This window comes from Phyllostomus hastatus, unplaced genomic scaffold (genome assembly GCF_019186645.2).
Source record: "Phyllostomus hastatus isolate PE091 unplaced genomic scaffold, TTU_PhHast_1.1 phas_contig_1, whole genome shotgun sequence".
NCBI classification, from domain to species: Eukaryota; Metazoa; Chordata; class Mammalia; order Chiroptera; family Phyllostomidae; genus Phyllostomus; species Phyllostomus hastatus.
The window spans coordinates 15,632,174-15,655,089 of NW_025333498.1; the positions used below are offsets into that span (position 1 = coordinate 15,632,174).

General features: G+C 34.5%; 1 protein-coding gene across 3 annotated transcripts in view; it reads left to right on the forward strand.

The window, feature by feature from the left end:
* Positions 1-22,916, forward strand: part of LNPK (lunapark, ER junction formation factor) — a 73,283-nt gene that overhangs the window by 40,966 nt on the left and 9,401 nt on the right. For all 3 annotated transcript variants that reach the window (XM_045858193.1, XM_045858273.1, XM_045858325.1), the window contains 2 exons: positions 11,418-11,630; positions 22,308-22,413. In XM_045858193.1, coding sequence (XP_045714149.1) covers positions 11,418-11,630; positions 22,308-22,413 — 319 coding nt within the window. The remainder of the gene's footprint in view (positions 1-11,417; positions 11,631-22,307; positions 22,414-22,916) is intronic.

The following is a 22,916-nucleotide window of genomic DNA, read 5'->3' on the forward strand; positions in this document are numbered from 1 at the left end:
CTAGAGCCCAGAGGGAATGCATCTGCATAAGTCCTAAGTCCATTTTCAGCTCTTTAAAGAGATTCCTGAGAATACTGCAATTTTCCACTGTCCCAACCTTGACTGGTTTTTATAGCCAGAAGTTATGGGGACTTATCTTCCTGGCACTGGAACCCTGGGCTTGGTGGTCTGGAGTGGGTTTGGGATCTTTCACCTCCAAGATATCCCTCCCAATTTTTATCCACCACCACTTGGGTGTGGGACTGCCCATTCTGTGTTTCCACATCTCTGTACCTCTCCACCCCTCCTCCCCATCTGTATGAATGTTGCTTCTTTATTTCCTTGGTTGTTGAACTTCCATACAGCTCGATTTTATGATTACTCTGGGTGATTTTTTTTTTGTAGTCTAGTTGTAATCTTTGCTGTGGTTGTGCGAGGAGGTAAGCCGTGTTTACACCTCCATCTTGACCGGAAGTCTAAAAATGCTTTCTTGAGATGCTTTTCTAATTTTTTAGTTTGATGGACTGTCAGAAGCTCCAGAAAGGTATTATTGTTCACTGGCCCCATTAAACAAGTTCTGTAACTTTACATAATATTACTTAGTTCTTTAAAGCTTGTATAAAGATGATACAGGTGACAATGGTGGGGCAGGTTTTGCCAACATCATATCCATCAGCTCTACAGTTTGTTCACTTCCAGCTTCTGATTCCTCCTTTTCAAATGTGTTAATAATGTCAGGCACTTGCACAGACTTTCAAACACCCATCCGGATGAGTGTGACTTCTTTAATTCCTTGGTTGTTGAACTCCCATACAGCTTGATTTTCTGACAATTCTGGGTGATATTTGTTTAGTTGGTGATATTTGTTTGTTCTGACAATTCTGAGTGATATTAATTTTTGCTGTGGTTGTGTGAGGCAGTGAGCTGTGTTTACCTATGCCTCTATTTGACCAGAATTCTGGAGGGTTTTTTTTTAAAGATTTTATTTATTTATTTTTAAAGAATGGGGAATGGTGGGAAAAAGAGAGACAGAGAAACATCAATGTGTGAGAGAAACATCTATTGGTTGCTTCTCTCACATCCCCAACTGGGGACTGGGCCTGCAACCCAGGCATGTGTCCTTACTGGGAATCAAACTGGTGACCTTTCCCTTTGAGGGATGACACTAAACCAACTGACTCATGCTGGTAAGGGCAGATATTGGTGTTTTGAAGAGGAGATGTAAAATAATTTTCTAGGAGAATAAGAGAGTAAATGGATGAGGAATAGGCAGGACTGCCAGGGGACACTGACATCCACTTAAAGATAATGATCATGAATTTAAAGCATGGTTGTGTGTTTCCCCGTTGTGTTTAGTTGTATGGGTACCAGGCATGGAGTAGGCAGAGAGTTGGTGTTAACCAGGGCTGAGATTTTGCCTAATGGATTGGATAAATTGATAAAGGGGTAGGGAGATGAATTTGTATACAAAGGAGTGATTATATACTGTATTGTGAAATCTAAGATGATCATGAGGGCAATAAGAACTTGAGAGGGGGATGATGTATAGTCAGAAGGTGTTGGTAGTATTAATATAAAGGTCTGCAAACTATAGCCTGCAAATCTGGGCCAATGTCTCTTGTATATGGCTCTTGAGCTTAGAATTGGTTTTACATTTTTAAAGTGTTCTAAAAAATAACAAAAATGAGTAAGACTATGCAACAGAAACCATATATGGTCAACGAAGCATAAAATATTTATGGTCTGATCCTTTACAAAATAGCTGGGAAGTTAAGTGTGGTTTGAGAGTAGGATGTTTGAACTTGAGTCATGCAACTGTTCTTAATGGCAAGGATATAGGAGTAGATTATGACCACAGATAGGAGTGAATTATTGAAGTAGGGAGACTGATAAGCTTATTGAAGAATTCCATCTGATAGCTAAAATAAATTCTTAACAGACCTTTCTATATTTGTTTTAAAAGGAAGCCACTTATACATTTTCTTTTACCTTGTGTGTAACACTGCATCTCTACTAATGAAATTAACAAAAGAAAAGTCAATTGTATCCTGCCACAGCTAAATTTGAAATCAATAAGTATTGCAGAAAAGTTTAATGGTTCTAGCAAATAGATTACAACTTATTTAAGTCGGTTTTTAGAGTTTACTTACGCGTGTTCCATTCCATGGTGTATATGGGAGATTAAGGTAGAAATCATTGATCATTTTTGATTTTGATAGCAAATCAAATGGTACTTTATATTTTGCTGTTTTGGGGGATACGTACATTTGATTAAGAAAATTTGGTAAATACCTTATTAAATAGTAAATTCACTTTTGAGTATTCTTTACTTAAGTATCATATCTGCACTGTTATTTATTATGTAACACCACCTCAAAACTTAGTGGCTTAAAGCAATATTCATTTGTTTTGTTTATGGATTTGTAATTTCAGCAAGGTTTAGTAGAATCAGCTCATACTTGCCTTGTATTGATTGGAGATACCTGACTGGGGCTGGAGGGTCTATTGCCAAGATGGCTTATCAGGCTGACAAGTTGGTGCTGGCTGTTGGTTCATCTCCACAGGGACCTCTCTAATGGGGTCACTTGGGATTCCTCTTAATATGGTGGCTGGGTTCTAAGAGTAAGCAGCTCAAGAGACAGAAAGTAGTCCTGAAAGCTGGCACACTTACATTTTTGTGGTCAGAGAGTACCAGAGCACAGATTCAAGGGAGGGGACGTATACATCCTCTTTCCTCCATTTGATGGGAGGCAAATCAGAGACTTTTGGACCCTTATCCTAAAACTGCCACATGTACCTTAATACGGTTAGCAAAGGCATTTCTATCCTCTTCCATTTTCATTGTTCACCTTAAATGCCACCATTATCATGAGCCCTTTCTTCACCCCATCACTAAGTTTAATCTCCCCTTTCTTGAAATCTCCATGGTACTTTGTTGGTTCTTTTTTATGGCACTTAGCTTGCATGCATGTGTTTCATAATTTTGTATTATTGTTGTTTGCCACTTCTATACGCAGTGCTGAAACTCATTCAGTAGAGCCTTACTCATAGTGGTTGCTTACTAATTGTGTTAAGCAGAAGAAAATAAAAGGAAAATTTGAATTCATGAATTTTGTTTAAATGTTATAAAATAGTAATTTTCCAAATGGGACCTTGGTGAACTGAAAGGTACAGGCGGTTTAAAGTTGAGAGAGGTAGGAGATGAGAGTAGAAAGAAATCATCAAAGTGATTGAAAAAAGTAAATATTGAGAGAAAGCTATAAAGCAAAATGTGTTCTTTATTTAAAAAGCAGATCAGCAAAAAGACTCAACTAAAGGCAGGCAAGTGGTATGATTAGCAAGTTTTCTACTTGAAGATACCTTTTTCTGGTCTTCTGAAGTTAGGCTGAAATTCTCAGTGCAGCTGGCAATACACATTCAACTGATTTAATATTCTTAATTTCATCTGCAACCTTAATTCCTCTTGCATGTAACATAACATATTTATAGGTTCTGGGGATGAGGAAGTGGATATGTTTGGGAGGCTATTATTCTCCCTACTATATCATGTAAGTGGGGAGTAGGCAGTTGGAAATTTGATATTGAAATGCAGGAGAAAGATAAATTTGTTTCTTAGACCTTCATTAAGCTCTTACTCTGCCAATTATCTTGCCATGTCCTGGGACTACAAAAACGCAGTTTTTTCCCATTAGCTCTTGGTTTAAAAAGGGGTATGCACATGTAAATAATCTTAGCATGCTAAGGACTACAGTGAAGATAAGCATGGATCACAGAGCATTATAAATTTTGATAACAATTTGCTTTGAGAACACACCTGAAGAAACTCTCCAGGTCTACTTCACATACAAAGACAAGAAGAGAGAACTTAGTATCTAAAGGGGCTCATTTTCCATATGCCTAGAAAAGAGCAGTAGAGTTTCAGTGAGGGAGGGATAATTAGGAAGCATTTTATATGTAACATTATGGAGATTGGGATATTATAGGCTATATGGAAAGCAACTGGAGGCTTTGCCTTTTAGATCAAGTTTGCATTTTGGCAAGGATACTTTTTTTTAAACATGGAGAATGGATTGGAGAGAGCAAGGCTGAAGACATGGAGATCAATTAGGACATCATCTAATATAAGTAAGAGGTAAAGGCCTGTGTTACATAAAGTTGTGGTGAAGGAATTGAGAAAGGAAGAGGTTAAGAGTAGATTGACAGGACTTGATGGCACGTACTCCGATTTGGAAAGTGGGGAGTGGGGTAGGTGTCAAAGTATTGCCTTGGTTTTTGGCTTGGGTAACTGGTTAGATGTTAGTGTTTTAAGCAAGAAAGGAACATAAGAATTGGAGTAGTAGGTGTGGTTGGTGGTCAGATGGTGTGGTTGATAGACAGTTATTTCATATGGAGCTCAGGAAAAAGGTTGAGGTTGTAGATACAGATTAGGAATCATGGGAAGTATAGGTGACAGTTATTGAAACCATGGGATTGAGTGAAGTCTAGGGAGAGAAAATAAAGGAAGAGGATCCATGGCAGAACCCTAGGGTACATTAATATGTAAGGATAGTTGGAGAAAGGCTCCCGGGAGAAAGACAGAAGGAACGAACAGAGTTAAAAGCTGAACTAACTTGGCATCTAAAAAGTTCAAGTGTAGTAGAGATGGCATGCGCTGTCAGAATCTGAAAGAGTCAAGTAAGTAGAAGACGAATGAGCTCATTGCATTTGAGAGGTTATATAAAAGAGTGAGGGCATTGTTGCTTGTCATAAAAACTGGGGTTTAAATTGTAGCTCTAGCTCTTATTTTACTGTGAGACTTTTGGCAAGTTAGTTACTTAGCTTCTGAGCTTTGGTTTCTTTTGAAAAGTGAGAAGAGTTGGTCTGAATATTACATAAAGTAGTAATCTCACATAAAGCACCCGATATAGTTCCTAGCAGATAACAGATTTGGTAAAGAACAGCCCTAATAATAATAATGGTGATGTAACCAGAGCAATGGTAACCTTCAGTGGTGGATGATACTGTAGTAGCTACAAAGCAACACAAAAACCAGATTGTGTTGTGTTGAGGAGTGAAATGTTGAGAAAGTTCTTTATTGTTTTTTCAAAAAACTTTGCCTCTGTGGAGAGGAAGATGCTATGGAGTCATTTCTGTTAATAAAAAGCCATCAACTTATTAAGAAAATAACTTCAGTAGAGAAGTAGGTCAGAAACTATATTTAAAGGAGCTTGATATGAGTAGGATGTGAAGAAGATGCTATAGTGAATGTAGACTTTAGAATAAATTTTGAAAGTGAGAGGAAGAGATGTCAGATGCATGATATTTATTATTTTGGTTATTTCAAGGAATTATATTTATATGAATTTAAACAATGAGACCTAAATTTATATACTTTAAAAAATAGAAACTCTCTTAAAGATATATCCCCATACTATATCTCAGTCATACTTATAAAGAGACAAATTCACCCTAAATTTAAGCTTCTACATATGCATAAAGATTTTTTTCTCCTTACTAAAATTTATTGAAATTTTTTCTTATGAGACTTAGAACAGACACAATAGTTCAGAAAACCTGATCTGTACTAAGGGAAATAATGAGGATTGTGCAGTCTTATCTTGGTAATCGTTGGCTTCAGAACTCATCAAATCCTATACTTACTGCATTTTGGTGAGAAAAAAAAACGTTTCAGCATTTGGCTCTTGCTTGGGACTTGTTGCACTTGCCACAACTTGTATGAGTCACAGAGCCACTCCACAAGAGACAGTGCTTCATCACTCATCGCTTGCTCTGTACTGGTGGGTTTCAGCACTCTTCCATTGCTTGTCACAAGTTCCAGAACGATTTAACGACCAGTACCGAAGTACCAATGTATTTGTAGTTCTGCCAACACTCTTAAAAAGAAATTTGAAACCCAAACTATACAAAAGACTTTTTAGTTCACAGGTGCTATCAGGTAGGATGAAAATCCATGCCTCCTAAACATTGTATGGTATTCTTCCTACTACAGCTTAATACCAAAACAAACACAAAATGTCCTACCAGTGTGCAAAGAAGCAGCATTTAAAAATCTGGTAACAGTCAGGGCACATGCTTGGGTTGCAGGCCAGGTCCCCAGTTGGGGGTGAGATACAGAGCTATAAAGCAAAATGTATTCTTAATTTAAAAAGCAGAACAACAAGAAGACTCAACTAAAGTCCGGCAGGTGGTATAACTAGCAAGTTTTCTGCTTGAAGATACCTTTCTTAGTAATGCATCTTTTGCACATTGATTTTTGTTTACCTCTCTTCCTCCCTTCGCCTCTCTCTAAAAATGAGTAAGTGAAAGTTTTTTAAAAAATCTGATAAATTAAGAGATAATTATGTGTATTATAGCACATTTATTTCAAGAGTTATTTAATAGCAAGCTAGGGTTATAGATTTAAGTTTTTACCTATATTGTGAATTTAAGCATTTAAATAAGTTCACAGATAGCTTTAGGAAAACATTTAATTTGTAAATCAATAACTGTTTTTAGTAATTGATTTAGAAATTCTTGATTGCTTAGCTATTGATTTATTGTAATCTCTGGAACCTTTAGATGTGTACTACTTCTGTTAGTTATTGCTTATTAAGTAATTTTTCTGTGTGCTGGCTAAGCTCTTTGCATTGATCATCTCATTTAATCTTTATAAAAACTGTAAGAGGTAAATATTCTTATTATGAGGAAGCTGAACTGAGAGATGTTATCAACTTGGTAAAGGCTGCATGTATATTTAATAAATGGGTGGAGCTAAAATGTATTTTTTCTTTTTCTTTTTTAAATTCTTTAAAAAATTTTATTTTCTTATGTTTAAAGAGAGGGGAAGGGAGGTGGAAAGAGAGGGAGAGAAACATCGATGTGCGAGATACATTGATTGGTTGCCTCTCGCACATACCCAGTGGGGGAACTGGCCTGCAACCCAGGTATGCGCTCTGATTAGGATTCAAACCAGCTACCATTCAGTTTGCAGGCTGGCACTCAATTCACTGAGCCACACCAGCCAGGGCTAAAATTTAAATCAAACCAGTTTGATCCCAGAATATGTGCTTTAGCAACTGTCCTGTGTTATCATTATTTTAAACTTTTCTTCCTTTTGTTTATTATCATATAGTAGTTTAATTTTAATTGTTGTTCAAGTACAGTTTTCTGCCTTTTACCTCCATCCCAACTCACCCCCCCAGCCCTTCCCACCACTCTCCCATTTCCAACCCACCTTGTTTTTGTCCATGTGTCCTTTATACTTGTTCCTACAAACCCTTCCCCTTTTCCCCTGAAATTCCCTCCCCTCTCCCCTCTGATCACTGTCAGCCTGTTGTCAATTTCAGTGTCTTTGGTTATATTTTGCTTGTTTGTTTGTTTTGTTGATTAGGTTCCTGTTAAAAGTGAGATCATATGGTATTTGTCTTTCACATATAGTAGTTTTTTTTTAAATTTTTAATTTATTTTTAGAGAGGAGAGGGGAGGGAGAAAGAGAAGGACAGAAGTATCAGTGATTGGTTGCCTCTTACATGGCCCCCACTGGTTACCTGGCCTGCAACCCAGGCATGTGCCCTGACTGGGAATCTAACCAGTGACCCTTTAGTTCTCAGCCAGTGCTCAATACACTGAGCTATGCCAGCCAGGGCAGTAGTTTTTAAACACATTTTGACTATATTTTATTTTGAATTTAAAATGTAGATGTTTCCTGATATTCAATGAGTGTGATTTTTATCAAATTATTGATTGGTCATTGATAAGGATGTTAAAACATCCTCCTGTCAAGAGTTGACTTTTATGGGGCCCTGACAGGTATAGCTCAGTTGGTTGAGTGTTGTCCCACAAAGCAAAAGGTCACCAGTTTGATTCCTGGTCAGGACATATGCCTGCATTGTGGGCCAGGCCTGCAGTTGGGGGTGCACATGCAAAAGGGAACCAATTTATGTTTTTCTCCCTCTCTTCCCCTCTCTCTAAAAATAAATAAATGAAGTCTTTAAAAAAAGAAGAGTTGACTTGATGGAATACTCCTTATGATACTATACTAGATTGTTGTGGAATGTTTGGTAAATCTTTTGTGTGTTGGGGGCGGAGAATGATGCTGTTTTATGTTTAAATGCAAGAAATGTTGAATATAACTAATATGGCTACTTTGGTGAGTACTAGAAACTTTTTGGTGTAGTTATAATATGGGCGTTTGTGAGTGGCAAGTAGCTAAAAGTTGAGAAATCTTAGATGTTTTAAACTGAGACTACCAGAATATTTCATAACACTTTTCCAAATATAAATTTAGATTGTATCACTAGCTGTTTTTAACTATTGATATGTAACTTTTAAAACTTGAGCTTATTGGAGTGACATTGGTTAATAAAATTATATAGGTTTTAAGCATACAATTCTATAATACATCATCTGTACATTGTGTATTCACTACCCAAAGTCAGGTCTCCTTCCATCACCATTTATCTCTGCTTTGCCCTCTGCTACCTTCCGCCACTCCTCTTTCCTTCTGGTAATCACCATACTGTCTTTGGTACCTGCTTTTCCTTTGAAAATGATGAAACTGTTTTCTCCCTTTCCCTCTCCTTTTAAACTTATCATTACCCTCCCATCTTTCTGCCTAGATTTAAATTTAGAAGTTATCATACCAAATGTCTTATGGAATGCTAGACATGATGTTCTTTGCTTACTAGGTAGTTATATACCTCACCTTTCAGCAGCACATGAGTGCTGTTAAGTACCGTGTGCTAACCGATTGTGCCACTGGAGCTCCAACACATGAGTGCTGTTAAAAGTGTGCTTTGGTTAATTTTCACAGAGTAAATGCACATTCAGAGGAAGCAGTCTCAAGTCTTTGTTTAAGAAGTGAAAATATAATAGCTACTTTTAATGTAGTCTAATAAATGTTAAATTTTATTTGGAATAAAATGTCATTTTTTATGTTTTATCTGAAATCACCTAAAAATGATTTATAATCTTTGATGCCTTGTTTTTTAAAATTAATTTAAATGACCATATCTTAATATGACTTTATTGATCTCAGTACCTTTTGTAGTATTTAATGGGTCTCCTAGTGTGTAACTACCTTTTAAGGTGTTCCTTGTTATCACATTCCTTGTGATTATTAAGTAAGTGACTAGCTAACTTGCAGGAGATATTAGGATACAACTAGTCCAAGTAAAATCTGGAATTTTCTATATAAATTGCATGAAAGTAGCCAAATATAAAGACAGTTCTATTTATATAATGATGACATGATTGTAATTTATTATTGCAGTGGCTAGGTTAGAGACTACATTGCTGGTAATAACAACAACCATTTTGGCATCACTGCTGAATATAAGTTGGATTGTAGAACTTCTCTCTCTATTAAAGTAAATAATGCCTGATTGGACTGAGTTATACTCAGACTCTTCAACTAGGAGTCAGACTGACCCTATCAGTTTTAATCAATGGAAAGAACTTCAATGCAGGAGGTCACAAGTTTGGGTTGGGATTTGAACTAGAAGCTTAATGAGGTATTGAATAAATCATTAGACTTATCCCTGGAGATGAAGAGAAATGAACCCACTATGTTTTGGACTTAAAATTCTTCTCCATAATTTCAAAAGTGTGAATTTTTTATTCTTCCAAAGAATTGTTGATCCTCCCACACACTGAAGTCTAGAGATGGCAAGTCCATCCTAAGTGAGGTGCTGGAAGGCATGCCTGGAAGTTGCCTGGAGTGACATTGGTTAATAAAATTATATAGGTCTTAAGTGTTTAGTACTATATTTGTGCCACACTTCAGTTCAGTTTCACAGTATTATTTTAAACGTGTTCCTCAGCAACAACAGTGTAGTATCATGTTATCAAGGAAACAACCCATTTTTCCAGTTTGTACATTACGTCCTGTGTGTCCCACACTACTTTTTCATGGCCTTTTACAGAGATTAGTATATGATCTCTGTGCTGTGGTGGAGTCTTTGGTTTTGCATACGAGCAAAATAAAATAAACCCATTACATTTGAAAAAAAAAACGATCAGTGGAAAATTAGTTGGTTCCAGTAATTACAGCTATCTGGTCATTTGAAAATATTTAATTGTGTGAAAGCATGGTCACATGAAGTGATAACTATTCAATAAATGTGAGCTTTCAATTTACAGATACTATTTTATTTAATCTTTATAGCAATCTTATGAGTTAAGAATAGACTTAGTGAAGTTAATCCCTCTGGGGTAATGTAGCAACAGCCAGGATTCTAACCAAACATTTCTGACCACTGGGCCGAGGTTCTTAACCAGTAGATTAGATTGTAGTAAATTGAAATCTGATGCTAGAGCTGTACGTTTGATTGCAATGAACTTTTCATGAAAATCTTTAACTGTCAAATAAAGTCCAAATCTATTTTGCTTGTGAAAATGTGCATTTTTGCCAATCATGCCAATTAAAATTTAATTTCTTTAGTTTCAGCCCACTACTTCAAGATTTGTAATAATTCACTGTGATATGTAGAATTAAAAAAGCCATAAGTGCTTCTTTACTTGAGATGTTACCATCAACATTCAAGTAAGGTATTGGTGGGAATGGGGAATGATAGAATTGAATTTTATGTTATTGAGTTAGGGGATCATAAAACTTTCTGTAAAGGGCCAGATAGTAAATAGAGTAAACGGCTTTGAGAGCCATATGGTCTCTGTTGCAACTACTCAACTCTTTTTTAATGCAGCCATAGACAGTATGTAAACAAAAGAGCATTATTGTGTTTCAGTAAAACTACAAAAAGAGGCAGCAGCCTGGATGTGGCACGTTTGCCAACCCATTACAGAAAATCTTGTAATTTCTACAACTAAATATAAGATTTATTTATGAGGATACATTATTTTAGGTGGAAGTTTTCCTTTGAATATATTAGCAAAAAGAAATTTACTAAAAAAAGATAGCCATAGTATGATGGAGAACAGACATGGTATCTAATAGTAAAGAATATCTTTATTGACGTTTCTATGACCACTTAGATTAATTACCTCATAAATTATTTGATAATTCCAGAATATATTTATTCATTCATTTCATAGAGTTAACATTATTTTTATCTGGAAAAACAAATCTGCAATTTCCAGTAGGATTTTCACTAATTCTGATATGCTTACTTTATCATGTATTAGGAAGGACTGCTATAAAAGACATGACACATACTTGGATGATGATTTTATTTTAATTTATTTTGACAAGTGATATCAGTAAATAGAGTGAGATCAAGGCTTGGTTTGTAAAATATATGTGATTGACTTGTAGGTTCAGAAATGGAGTACTCTTATAGTCAGTTTTCAAGGTTCCATTTTATAGACTTCTTATTACAAGCATATTGGCTCTACAGATGCCTTTTGGTGGCACAAAACTTTATTTAATTTAAGTAGTATTTGTGATATTGGCTGATGTGGTATATTGGATATTAAATTTAGTATATACTTCTTATTCCCAGAGATTCGTCAGCGAACTGTAGCTCAAAGAAACCTTTCTCCAACACCAGCAAGCTCTAGCCAGGGCCCTCCTCCACAAGTTTCAGTCACTCCTGGACCAGCAAAGGACACTTCAGCCCCTGGTGGACCCCCAGAAAGAACGGTTACTCCAGCCCTATCATCAAATGTGTTACCGAGACGTCTTGGATCCCCTGCCACTTCAGTGCCTGGAATGGGTAAACAGAGCACTTAATGTTATTTACAGTTTATATTGTTTTCTCCGGTTACCAATAAAACGAGCCATTTTCAGACAGTATGGAAATGGCATTTCATTTGGAAATAGCAGAGCAGTTATCTGATTAAGCAGGAGTTCCATATTCAATTAGCCATAACTCTTTACAGCTGGCACCTTGTGATACTGAAACCTATTTCTTAAGCTCATTTAACTGTTATGGCTTCTTTGTTTAAATGGCAATAAAATTTTTTAGTATTCTGTAGTCAACAGTATAGCATATCTTTTTATATTCAGCTTTAGAATGGCTCCAGATTTTACAAAATGGGGATAAAAGAGAACACTTTTGGAATATATTTATGATTGTTAAAAACTTATGCTTTTTGCTACACCCTTCACATATTTTAAACATGAGAATTACTTAACATATTTCAGGAAGAATATTCCTTCATTGTGGTATATGGTACTATTATTAATATAGACTAGCATTGAAGTCTTTAAAAGATTTTTTATTGTATTTTTTCCATTACCATTTAACCCTTATACCCACCTCCCTGCTGTAAGCCACCACATTGTTGTCCATGTCCATGAGTCATTTCCTTTTTGCTTAATTCCTCTACCCTCTAACCTCCCCCTCCCCACTTCCAATAGTTGTCATCCTGCTCTCTATGAGTCTGTCTCTGTTTTTTGCTTATTATTTCAGTTTGTTCATTAGATTCTGCATATAAGTGAAATCATATGGTATTTGCCTTTCTCTGATTAGTTTATTTCACTTAGCATAATGTTCTCCAGGTCCATCCACGCTGTTGCAAAGGGTAAATTTTTTTCTTTTTTTACAGCCAAGTAGTATTCCATTGTGTAAATGTCCCACCATTGTTTTATCCACTTGTCTACTGATGGGCATTTGGGCTGCTTCTGTATCTTGGAGATTGCAAATAATGCTGCAATGAACATAGGGATGTTTATGTTGTTTCAGATTAGTGTTTTGAGTTTCTTTGGATACTTTCCCAGAAATGGGGTTGCTGGGTCATAAGGCAGATCCATTTTTAATTTTTTGAGTTATCTCCATACTGCTTTCCACAGAGGTTGTACCAGCCTGTATTCCTCAATGCAAAAAGTATTCTCTTTCTCCACATCCTTGCAGCACTTGTTTGTCGATTCATTGATGATGGCCATTCTGACCTGTGTGAAGTGATATCTCATTGTGGTTTTAATTTGCACCTCTCTGATGATTCATGACATTGAGCATCTTTCCATGTCTGTTGGCCATCTGTATGTTGTCGTTGGAGAACGTCTTCTTTTTTTATCTTTTGTTTTTCTTTTAATTATATTTTATTGATTATGCTATGTCTTTTTTTTTAAGCCAAAGAACCTAAGTATTTTCTGACAGATAATTTAACACAAAGTCCTATTAAATTAATATATTCATTTACTACCATTTCATTCCTTTGAATTCTCCTTTTTTAGTGTGATATAGCTCACTGGGGGAAGATCTGATTTTTGCAGTGTAATAGATTATATTACTCTGCAGTTTTCTTTTGGGATGTCATTGGGACTTGGAAGTTCTCTGCTTTAGCACCTCACATTATTTTATGTAGATTTTCATGTTGAGTTCTTGAATATCATTGTAAATTATTTTATTTTAGGATATTTAATTTTAATTTAGATTATTTTTGTATTTTTATGACTAATTACTAACATAATTGGTAATGATTTTGAGGCAAGTCAGTAGTTGGATCAGGTATTCAGGGCATTTATGTAATAAAATCAATACACAATCTAAATGTTAATGTTATAGTAGATTTTTTTCCCTGCTCTTCCTTCAAAAAAAAACAGCATTAGATTTTAGAAAACTATTAACTTACAAACATTAAGAAATCTGACTGCAAATGAAATGTATACAAATCATAATTTTTAAAACAATTATTGAAAAAATACTTTTAAACTTGACATATGATGTCCGTTAAGGTAGCCATATATTTTGTGAAATTGAGAAAAAAATAAATTGATTGAAAATTATTCATCTTTCAGTTGCAATCTGATTTGAGATATCCATGGTTTGTAAAGTTCTTAGTTGTTTAATGAAATGATGTTTTTTATGTGAGAATGCATGTATTATATACATTTGTGAATCTAACTAGTTTTAAAGAAATGAAAGTTTAGCAACTTACATAAAATAATAAGTGTATTGCACATGTAAGCATAGGGTTAGAAGGAATAATGGCCTAAATTTCATGGTCATTTCAATATAACATTTTACTAAAGTTTTTAATTGGTTTCTATATAGAAGACTTTGTATTTAGGTTATACATTGCCAAAAGTATGAATGAGTTAAGTGATTTCTTATAGAGAAGATTAATAATTCATTTTTTCATTATGCCATATTTGTGGAAGACAGTCAATTTAATGTGTATTACCACAGGGCTCCCATATGTTTGAAAATTAATAAGCAGCAGGTATTTGATAATTTGCCAAGCTGTATAAAAATGACCAGTATTCCTACAATGATTGCTCTTGATGTTTGTATTAATTACTGTTATCCTTAACAGCATGAATATGAAAATGTGTTACTTTAAAATTTACTAAGGATGTAAGAAGTTTAAGACATTTTAATGAAATCTGTTATTTTATATATTCAGATTCCTTTATGGACATTTTCATTTTAAACATGTAGAAGTAAAATATCCCAGCAAAAGTTAAGTTAGCTTAAATGCTTTCAAAATCTTATTTGGACGGGGGGAGGGGGATGGGGAGAAAATACAGAAAACTAATTGAACAATAAAATCTTACTTGGCATGCTTATTCCAGTTGAAAATTTTATGATAAGAGATGACACTTAATGTCTACAGTAAAGTTTATTTTTTGATGGTGATGATGGAATGTTGTTAATACAAGTAAACAACTATCTTATAAAATTGGAGAAAAATGTACTTGATTTGTAATCCTAAGAACTTTTTCTAGAACCTAAATTTTGTTTACTAATAACTAATTTTGACATCATTGCCCTTTTTCAGTTGGTAGCCGCCTTTAGGTTCGTGATTATTTACAAAGCAAATCTCTTTTCTTCTTCTTTAAAATATTAATATAATGTTCCTACCCTAAAGCCTATCTTGAATGCTTTAAAGTGTTTGTCATAGTCAATTTGAAAACCTTGTATCCTTGTATTTGCAAGGCTTGTTCTAACAAGGTGTCATTTGGTTTCAAAGGCTTCTGTGAGGTTTTCATGTAAATCTCCATTGCTGTACATCTTACTCTTAGGTTCATCTTGCCTTGGTTTACAAAGGCAAACATCACATCTTATTTATTTTATCCTCCAATTTTCTTCTCAGTGCCTTCTTCTGTGTTGTCATTCAGTTCAGAGTATCTCCTGCAAACAATTCACTTTTCACTTTTGAGAGATTGTGGAGTTACACTTCATAAAGCTTGAATGTGTAATTCTTTATACTTGTTACTGTTTTTATATGACATAAATCATTAACTAAATTCTAGGTTATTCTTCCACTACCCATTCTCCATTCCTCTCTCCTTTTAAAAAAATATTTCATTTATTTATTTTTAGAGAGAGCAGTAGGGAGGGAGAAAGAGAGGAAGAGAAACATTGTTGTGATAGAGATACATCATCAATCCTTGTCCGCCCCCTTTTGTCTGCCCCCAACTGGGAGCCTGGCCTGTAACCCAGGCATGTGCCATGACTGGGGATCCAGCTGGTGACATTTTGGTTCTCAGGCCAGAGCTAAAGCAACTGAGCCAGGGCTCCATTCCTCTCTTCTGATATTACCAAGTTTATTTACATGAACACAGTATATTTCTCCATTTAATTAGATCATTAGTTTCTCTCAGTGCTGTTTTATAGTGTTCAGTATATAGGTGTTGCACATTTTTTTAGTTAAATGTACATCTAATTATTTTATATTTTTGATCAAATTGTAAATAGTATTTTAAAAAACTATGCTCAATTGTTTATTATTTATATATATATAGAAATACAAATTGATTTATGTATATTGATCATATATTCTATAATCTTGCTAAACTCACTTAATTCTAATAGCTTTTTTATAGATTCCATGATATTTTCTACATAGACTATCAAATTGTCTATGAATAAAGACAGTTCTACTCTTTCTTTCTAATCTTGATTCCTTTTTTTTTTTGCCTTATTACACTAGTTAGAACCTTTAGTACAATGTTGAATAGAAGTAGTGAGAACTTACATCCTTGCCTTATTGCTAATTTTTTTTTATTTTAATTTATTTTTAGAGAGGGAAGGGAGGGAGAAAGAGAGAGAGAGGAACATTAATGTGTGGTTGCTGGGGGCTGTGGCCTGCAACCCAGGCATGTGCCCTGACTGGGAATCGAACCTGTGACACTTTGGTTCGCAGCCCGTGCTCAATCCACTGAGCTACGCCAGCCAGGGCTGCCTTATTGCTAATCTTAAGAGGAAAGCATAATGTTAGTTATAGTGTATTTGTTTGTTTTTTTATAGTGTTTACCAGGTTGAGGAAGTACCCTTCTATTTCTAGTTAGCTGAAGGTTTTTATTAGTAATGGATTATGGAATTTGTCAAATGCTTTTTCTATATCTATTGAGATGCTTATATAGGGGTTTTAGTTTCTCCTTTTGTGTGTTGTATTTTTTTTTAATATTTTATTTATTTATTTTTAGAGAGGGAAGGGAGGGCGATAGAGAGAGAGAGAGAGAGAGAAACATCGATGTGCGGTTGCTGGGGTTTATGGCCTGCAACCCAGGAATGTACCCTGGCTGGGAATCGAACCTGGGACACTTTGGTTCCCAGCCCGCGCTCAATCCACTGAGCTACGCCAGCCAGGGCTTGTGTGTTGTATTTTTAACCTCTGTTTGTTTAGTGGAATACATTGATTGATTTTTTAATGTTAAACCAGCTTGCTTTCCTGGGATAAATCTTACTTGGTCTTGATGTTTTATTTTTTATATATATTATTAAGTTCAGTTTACTAGAATTTTGTTATAAGTATTTATATCAATTTTCTTTAGAGATATCAGTCTATAGTGTTTTTTTTCTTGTAATACTTTTCTGGTTTTGGTATCAGTGAATAATTCTGGCCTTATATGAGAAGTATTCCCTTGTCTTCAATTTTATGTATAAATTTATGTAGAATTGATATTTCTTTCTTAAATGTTTGGTAGAATTTACAGGTTGAAACATCTTGACCTGATGTTTCATTTGTAAAAGATTTTAATTAAAAAGTTAATTAAAAAAATATTTTATTTATTTATTTTCAGAGTGGGAAGGGAGGGAGATAGAGAGAAACATCAATGTGCAGTTGCTGGGGGTTATAGCCTGCAACCCAGGCATGTACCCTGGCTGGGAATTGAACCTGCGACACTTTGGTTTGCAGCCGGCACTCAATCCACTGAGCTACGCCAGCCAGGGCAAAAGTTAATTTTTTTTTTTAAAGATAGATGATAGACTAATATCCCTCATGAACAGAGATGAAAAAATTGTTAACAAAATTTTAACAAATGAATAGTTACCTATTTCTTGTTGAGTCAGCTATGGTAATTTTGTAGTCTTTCAAGGAATCTGTCTATGTCATCTAACAAAGATCTCTGGTTTAAATTTATTCATAATATGCCCTTATTTTTAATATCTTTACAATTTGGATTTATGCCATTTCTCTTATTCCTGATATTAGTATTTTGTATCTTCTCTCTTTTTCTGATAAGTCTGGCTAGGGGTTTACCAATTTTATGATCTCAAATAACCAGTTTTTCTCTATTATTTTTATATTTTCTATTTTACTTGTTTTCTCTCTGGTCTTTATTATTTCTTTTATTCTGTTTACATTGGGTTTTATCTGCTCTTTGCTTTTAGTTTCTTAAGGTAGAAGCTGAAATCATGATTTTTAAACCTATCTTCTTTTGTTGGTGTTTAGTGTTATAGGTATTTCCTGTACCTATAGTTATAGGGAAATATAGTTATAAAATTTCCTCTAATTACTATTTTAGCTGCATGTCATAATTTGATATGTTTCTAAAATTTTTTATTTATTTAAAAATACTTTCTAATTTCCTTTATTATTTAGATGTATATTACCATATTTTGCTGTGTATAATGTGCTCCCATGGATAATGCATACCCACATTTTGGGACCAAACTTTCAAGAAATAAAACTTTTGTTTTAATTTTTTGATTCAATTATTTATTTATTTATATTTAGATACTTGTTTTTTGTATTATACAGGGATTTTAGCATTTTTTGAACATATAGTACAGGAAATTTTATGTGACAAATGATTACAAAATACAAGGACAGATACAAGGTATTTCAGGTACCACCCATGTATAATGCACACCCTTATTTTTCCCTCAAAAATTTGGTCAAAAAGTGCACATTATGCACAGCAAAATATGGTATTTCATCTTAAAATATTTGGAGGTTTTTCCTATGCCTTTCTATTGCTGATTTTTATTTAATTTGTTGTGTCCAGCAAATATGCTTTGTATTATTTGAATTGTCTTAAATGTATCGAGACTTGTTTTGTCTCAGAATATCATCTCTTTTATGCTCATTCAAAAGAATGTAGTTATGTGCCACATAATGATGTTTTGGTGAATAACAGACCACATATATGATGATGGTCTCATAAGGTTGTAATGGAGATGAATTTCCTGTAAGGAATGGAAGGCTATGTGGTTCAGGAGGAATTTTTTCTCTAATGGGAACAGTATCTGTTGGACTTGGCAACAGATTCCATCTTACTCTCAGAACCTCAGTTTTTAGTATACAGATTACATCCCAGTCAGTCAGCCACTGATCTGTTTCAGCCCAGAGGAGCTGGTCCCCCCAGCATAATGTATTCAGCCCTCCCCGATCTAGCTTGATAGTCTTCAGAGAATGTTGCTGTAAATCCTTTGTTGAGGAACTAAAATCCTGTACACAGACACAGGTCCACAGGGACCATCTTAAGAAGTGTTAAGTGCTATTGCCACTTTAGTAAAAGTTTATGGGGTAGAGTGGAGCCGTCCTGTCCTTGAACTTTGGAAATATTTTCAGGTTGTAGTGATATAAAGCATAGATAAGTTTTATTTCTTTTATCAGCTCAGTGCCAGAGAGAGCTCTTTGTGTCAGATAGGGTCAATGGAACGAAAAACAAATTACCAGAGTGAAAATATTAAGTCCTTAATTCTACATCCTCTCTGTGTTAAACACTTTTTTTTAATACTACAAAGTTCATTAATCTGACCACTGCTCCAACATGCAGTAGCCAAAACCATGTTGCCATGACAATCCTTGATGTCCCTGTATCTCTCCACCTTGATTTCTTACTCCTACTGCTCTTCAGGCCACCTTCCCCTCCCTCCTTACGTCGCTATCATGGCCTCCTGTGCCTTACCCAGCCGGTTTCTCCTCCCTGTTTCCAGTCACTGCAGCCCACAGCCCTGTTCATGGAGCAGCATTGACAACTTCGGTGGCCTATTTCCGATCCTGTTGGAAGGAAGCAGGGGGAGAGCTTGTCTTGTGGAGCAGTGTTCATAGAGTCTACAGTAATGTCCTAGGCCTTCACATTCACTCACCACTCACTGACTCACCCAGAGCAACTTCCAGTCCTGTAATCTCTATTCATAGAAAGCACCTATACAGGTGTACCATTTTTTATCTTTTATACCATATTTTTCTTGCACTTTTTCTATGTTTAGATGCACAGATACTTACCATTGGGTTACAATTGCCTATGGTATTCAGTACAGTAACATGCTATAGAGGTTTGTAGCCTAGTAGCAGTAGGCCATATTGTACCATATAGCTTAGGTGCATAGTAGGCTGTTTACTGTATAGGTTTGTGTAAGTGCATTATATGATGTTTGTACAATGACAAAATCACCTAATGAAGCATTTTTCAGAACCTATCTCTGTTATTAAGCAATGCATTACTATATGCTTTTTTGTTGGGTAGAGTGGCAATAAATGTCAGTGAGGTCAAGTTGGTAGTAAATAGTGCTGTTCTGTATCAACACTGTATTATTAATGACTTGCTGTCTGTTTATTCTGTCAACTGTTGAGAGAAGGCTGTTGAAATCTTCAAGTACAATTGTGTATTTCTTTTTGTAGTTCTATTAGTTTTTGCTTTATGTATTTTAAAGCTCTGTTATGATGCACATATATATTTAGAATTGCTATGCCCTGTTGATAAATTGACTCCTTTGTCATGAAATTACTTTTTTTATCTGAGAATACACTTTGCTGTAAAGTCTGTCTACTCTGCTTGATATCAATATAGCTACTACAGATTTCTTTTGATTAGTGGTTGTCAGCATATTTATATGTGTTTTCTATCATATACTTTTAATTTATTTGACATATATATTTTTTGGTAAATAGCATATATTTGGTCTTGCTACTTTATTCATTCTGGCAGTCTTTGCCTCATAATGAGGATGTTCAGGACATACACATTTAATGCAATGATTGGTATGCATAGGTTTGTGTTTAAATGTTCTATTGTGCTTTTTTTCTGTTAGTCTTTTCTGTTACCTTTCTTCTCATATTCTGCTTTCTTTTGGATTGAGTATTTTTTATTCCATTTTATAATTTTTGTTTCCTTATTAGCTATATTGCTTTTTTGTGTAATTTTAGTGAGTGATTTGGTGTTTACAGTATATAGCTTTGTTTATCACAATTTATCTGCAAGTGATAGGATACCAGTTCACAATAGTTTAAGAATCTAACAACAGTATACTTACATTTCTCCCCTCCTGGCCTTCGTACTGTTGTTATTATATATTTCACTTCTACATATATTATAAACCTCACAACAAATTACTTTTTCTTTAAACCATAAACTATCTTTTAAAAGATTTAAATAATAGAAGTTTTCTATATTTACCCACATGGTAACCATTCTGGTAATCCTTCTTCTTTGGTGAAAAGATCAGCTTTTCATTTGATGTCTTTTCCTTCTGCTTGAAGGATGTCTTTTAACATTTCCAGTCATGTAATTCTTGGGATGAATTGTTTCTGATTGTATGTCTGAAAGAGCCTTCTTTTTTGCCTTTATTTTTAAAATATTTCTTCACTAATATGGAATTCTAAGTTGATCAATTTTCTCCAGAACCTCAAACATACTGTTTCATTGTTTTCTGGCTTGCTTATTTTTCTGATGAGAAGTGTGCTGTCATTCCCATCTCTGTTTCTCTGTACATCATGTATCTTTTTCTGACTGCATTTAAGATTTTCTCTTTATCACTAGTTTTAAGCAATTTGAATATGCTGTATCCTTTGTAAAATTATGTTTCTTGTGCTTAAGTTTTGTTGATACTTTTGAATTTGTGAGTTTATATTTTTCATCAAATTTGGAAAATTTTTGTGCATTATTTCTTTAAATACTATTTTCTTTTCCCTCTCTCTCTTCTTCTGGATCCAATCATATGTATATTAGGTTCTGCAGCTCGCTGATGATTTTTTCATTTAAAAATATTTTTAGTCTTTATGTTTCACTTTGTATGACATTTACTAATTTTTTCTCTGTAATGTCTAAATTGCTATTCATCCCATCTGTGGATTGTTCATCCTAGATGCTGTATTTTTCATCTGCAGAAGTTAGTTAGGGTCTTTTAAATTTTTTCTGTGTCTCTACTTAACATTGTATCTTTTGTTTAGATTCTCAAGCATATGGAGTATAGTCATAAGTGTTTTGATGTATTTGTCTACTAATCATATTATCTCTGTCATTTTTGGGTCATTTTTTATTGTTTTTTTCTCATTATGGGTTGTAATTTTCTGAATATTTATAAGTTTAATAATTTTTGATCTGATGCCAGACATGAACTTTCCCTTACTGGATGCAGGGTATTTTTATATTCCTATATAAAACTCCTCAATACTTAACCAGTGACCTGTGAGTTAGGAAGTTTTCCATGCTGGCTGGTGAAAATGTTCAACATTTTGCTCCACGTAAGCTTCTGTTGCCTTTAATGTTTTGGGTCAGTTCTTTGTCCTCAGGTAGTTTCCTCATATGCATGTGTCAGTTAGTCTCTGTTGAATAGCCTGCAGACCTTTGGTTTTCTTGCTCTGTGCATTCTCTTCTACCTTTCCTGTGAAGTCAAACTGCTTGGCTCCTCCAGAGTTCCAGCTTTATCTCCTCATCTCAGGGACACGGATTCACTTCACCTGGGTTTACCCTCCCTGAGCTGTCGCCAGGAAATCTTTCTAGGCAGCCAACTGGATCAATTTATGGCTCATCTTATTTGCTTTTTGTCTCTCAGAGATTTTTATCCTACATTGCCTGATACTCAATGTCTTTGAAATTGTTACATCGTATTTTGCACAGTATTTTAGTTATTTTAGGTAGTAAGGTAAATTATGACCCCTCTGATTCTATTATGGTTCAAAGTGGAATTCCCTAATTTATTCTTATGTATACTTTTAAAAGTGTGGCATTTAAAAAATTAGTTTATACAGAACCTCACATAGCTTCATGTCTTAATAGATTAATAGATTATATTATGTTCTGGTATAACACATATTTAAACATTTCTTGTCATACAGCCTTTTTAATGAAAATTTGAATCCTCTATAAGGATTTATAAGAATCAATATTATTTTTGTTTTGTTAAAATCATTTAAGTTCTGACAAGCATAGGTAGTTCTTGGGACCTGAATTATGCTTATACATTTTTATGTATTTATTTATTTACTAGGCCTTCATCCTCCGGGCCCACCTTTAGCAAGACCCATTCTCCCCCGAGAACGAGGTGCTTTGGATAGAATTGTTGAATATTTAGTTGGTGATGGTCCACAAAATAGGTAATGTTTACCAGGGTGGTAAATACATACAAATGAAGAAAAAGTTTCTTGGTTATGGTGTATGTGTTGGGTGTGCACACACTAGATTTCTGTAGGTTTGTGGCTCCTGTTTCCTTCTTTTAAAACATAATGAAGTAGTACTTTATAGCCTTATAAAAGAGTGCATATTCAGTTGTTCTTTTCAGTAGGAGTTTGCACAAAGTATCTAGATAAAATATGGAAAATATATATATAAAACAGAAAAAATATTGTAACTCTATATATTATAATATTACTGTAAGGTTATTTTTAGAGAAATTGATTCATTTCACTAAAACTTTTAAATTTGAAGAGTACACAGATAGTGAAAACTTCATAGGTTGTAAGAAATGGCATTTTATAGATGTCAGTACTGGACTTGGTGATGGTGATAATTTTAATAACAATGAGGACAATTTACATGCATTATGCACTTACAGGTTTCAAAATACTCTTCCAGTTATTATCTTATTTTACCTTTACAG